The sequence below is a fragment of the Phalangium opilio genome, unplaced genomic scaffold (assembly GCF_054372755.1).
Source record: "Phalangium opilio isolate 3A_F unplaced genomic scaffold, DU_Popi_V2 ptg000054l_1, whole genome shotgun sequence".
Taxonomy (NCBI): Eukaryota; Metazoa; Arthropoda; class Arachnida; order Opiliones; family Phalangiidae; genus Phalangium; species Phalangium opilio.
Window position 1 is genome coordinate 4,398,794 of NW_028324173.1, and position 2,666 is coordinate 4,401,459.

Here is a 2,666-nt window from a genome sequence, read left to right on the forward strand (position 1 = left end):
AATCAAACACGCCAGTAATGACTCCATCAAAGCCATCGTGGAGGGGTGTATAAATGTCTTACGTGGGAATGTGAAATTATCAGATGATCAGAAGAAGCGACTGAGGAAATACACGCGAAAGTTAAGGAAGCTGTCTCAACAGAAAACAGTAGCGAAGCGAAAGAAGATTCTCTCTCAAAACGGAGGTTTTCTCCCACTTTTGTTAGCACCACTCTTATCTCTTGCGAGCACGGCGGCGGGTGCTGCCATAAGTAGAGCTATTAATAGAAATGGCTAGGAAGATGATTCTGGTTCCGGAGGAAGTTTATCGTCGATTGAATTCGCAACCCAAAATCGAACTTGACGAACACCTAGATACTAATGCCGTTTTGAATAATAGAAAATTAAATAAATCGCAAAAGATAAATTTGTATAATCATCTATTATCGAGCGCCGTTAACAAAAGAAGGAGGAAGAAAACGGTTAAGGCACCGAAAAAGAAGGACTGCCATCCGGAAATAGCTCTCGCTATTCCAGATACGCACCTCAAAAAGGCAATCGCTTTATACAAATGGATTCATAATAACACCAAGATTGACTGGACCGCTAATGGCGAACTGATATTCAAAGGTCACCCCATCGTCGGATCTAATATCGTGGACAAGCTACACGAATCCGTCAGGGCTTTAAGAAATAAACCGAAAGACACTGTCACCGGAATAGACCACTTTTACGAACTGCTTTCGAGTGAAAGTGTACCGAAAACCTTAATTTAAAATGTACAACATTATAACATAGATAGTCTACCGAATATTGACAGCGTAAAAAGTTCACCAAGTGTTGTGCATAAACTTGATTTTTTACCTCCATCTCCGGAGTCTATGTTCGGTAATGGAAATTGGATTACTTTGTAATAAAGAATGATATAAACGAATATACCATGTGCACATTCTTTCACAATTCATTCACACATCATCATGGAAGGGTGTAATGATTCAGCGCCCACCGGGGTTTTAACGTCCCTATATTTAAATTCACCCAAAGTTATTACGGCGTTGTTAATATTAGTAATTATTATAATTATTGAACTATTTGACTTCGCGTATTGGTACGCCCAAAACAACACGAACAGTACGAGACATGGATAAACTTGAAGAGATTTACTACAACGAAAGAGACCCGGGGAGTTACGGGGGCGTGCATGGACTATATCGCGCCGCTATCTCAAAAGGAATTAACGTCAACTTGAACGATGTTCGGGAATTTTTAATGCGTCAAGATACGTATACGCTACACAAACCGGCGAGATACAAATTCAAAAGAAACAAGACTATAGTGTATGGAATAGACGAACAGTGGCAAATTGACTTGGCAGACATGCAAAACATCAAACGTCACAACGACGGTTATCGATATTTATTATGCTGTATCGATATATTCAGCAAATTCGCGTTCGCAGTTGCGACCAAGGACAAAAAGGGTTCTACGATGGTAGCCGCATTTAGATCTATTTTAGAATCGGGCAGAAAACCCAAGATTGTGCAATCCGACCACGGCAAGGAATTTCTTTGCAAAGAACTACAAGAATAATTTAAACGTAAGCGCATTAGGTTTTTCGCCACTCACTCGGAAGTTAAATCTAGCGTCGTCGAACGATTTAATCGAACTTTGAAAGCGCGCATGTACCGATATTTCACGCAAAACGATACGTATAGATACATCGACGTATTACCGGATTTATTGGAATCGTATAACATCAACTATCATAGATCTATTAAATGCAAACCGGTTGAAGTCACGAGTGAGAATTCCAAAAAGGTTTGGGATAACCTATACGGGCGTGTTGATTTTTCTCCCCCAGCTTCCTACCCCTTTGAGGTGGGCGACCTAGTTAGAATAAGCAAAAATAAAAGGACATTTGAAAAGGGGTATTTAGCCAATTACACGGAGGAATTGTTCAAAGTAACGGAACTAATAGCGAGGGATCCTCCAGTATATAAGCTCGCGGATCTAAACTCCGAACTCATTTCCGGTGTTTTCTACAAAGAGGAAATACAGAAAATTGGCAAGGATCTCGAAAACTGTAAATTTAAAATCGAAAGGGTTTTACGAAAAAGAACTAAACCCGACGGTACCAAAGAACTGCTAGTTCGTGTGCGTGGATACAGTTCAGAATTTGATTCTTGGGTGCAAGAAATCGAAACAAGATGAGTTTCTACATCACACTACCCTCCGACTCATCGACGCAATATTTCAAGAACAACACCATAAGTAGGTTCCGGACATATCTACCGGAACCCATTAAACTCGACGGATCCTTGTACGAAGTTGGACTGGCCGAAATCAGCTACCCGAGAACTTGGAATAACGTGAAACAAGAATGGGCGTTCATAATTCAGGATACAACTTACGATGGCGATGTCGGAACAAACCTCAGGAACCAAGAGGGGGAGTATAAGAGTGTCGCAGTAGACGCTTATCGAGAGACGCGTGACATAACCATATTTATCCCTCCTGGGTATTACGGTTCGGCGGAAAAATTATTGGAAATAATGTCAACCGACGATGATGGTCAAAAAATAAACTCTAGGGTTGAGTTTCATTACAACAAACCAAACCGACGAGTTGTAGTCGAATTAAAGGGAGCAAACCGAGTTCGTATCCCCCACGAAGTCGCCATTATATTA

General features: G+C 40.8%; 1 protein-coding gene across 1 annotated transcript; it reads left to right on the forward strand.

The window, feature by feature from the left end:
* Positions 1–1,659: 1,659 nt before the first annotated feature.
* On the forward strand, positions 1,660–2,190 carry LOC149670913 (uncharacterized). Its single transcript, XM_089840469.1, has one exon. It carries the CDS (start codon positions 1,660–1,662, stop codon positions 2,188–2,190), a length of 531 nt encoding a protein of 176 aa, XP_089696595.1.
* Positions 2,191–2,666: the final 476 nt, after the last annotated feature.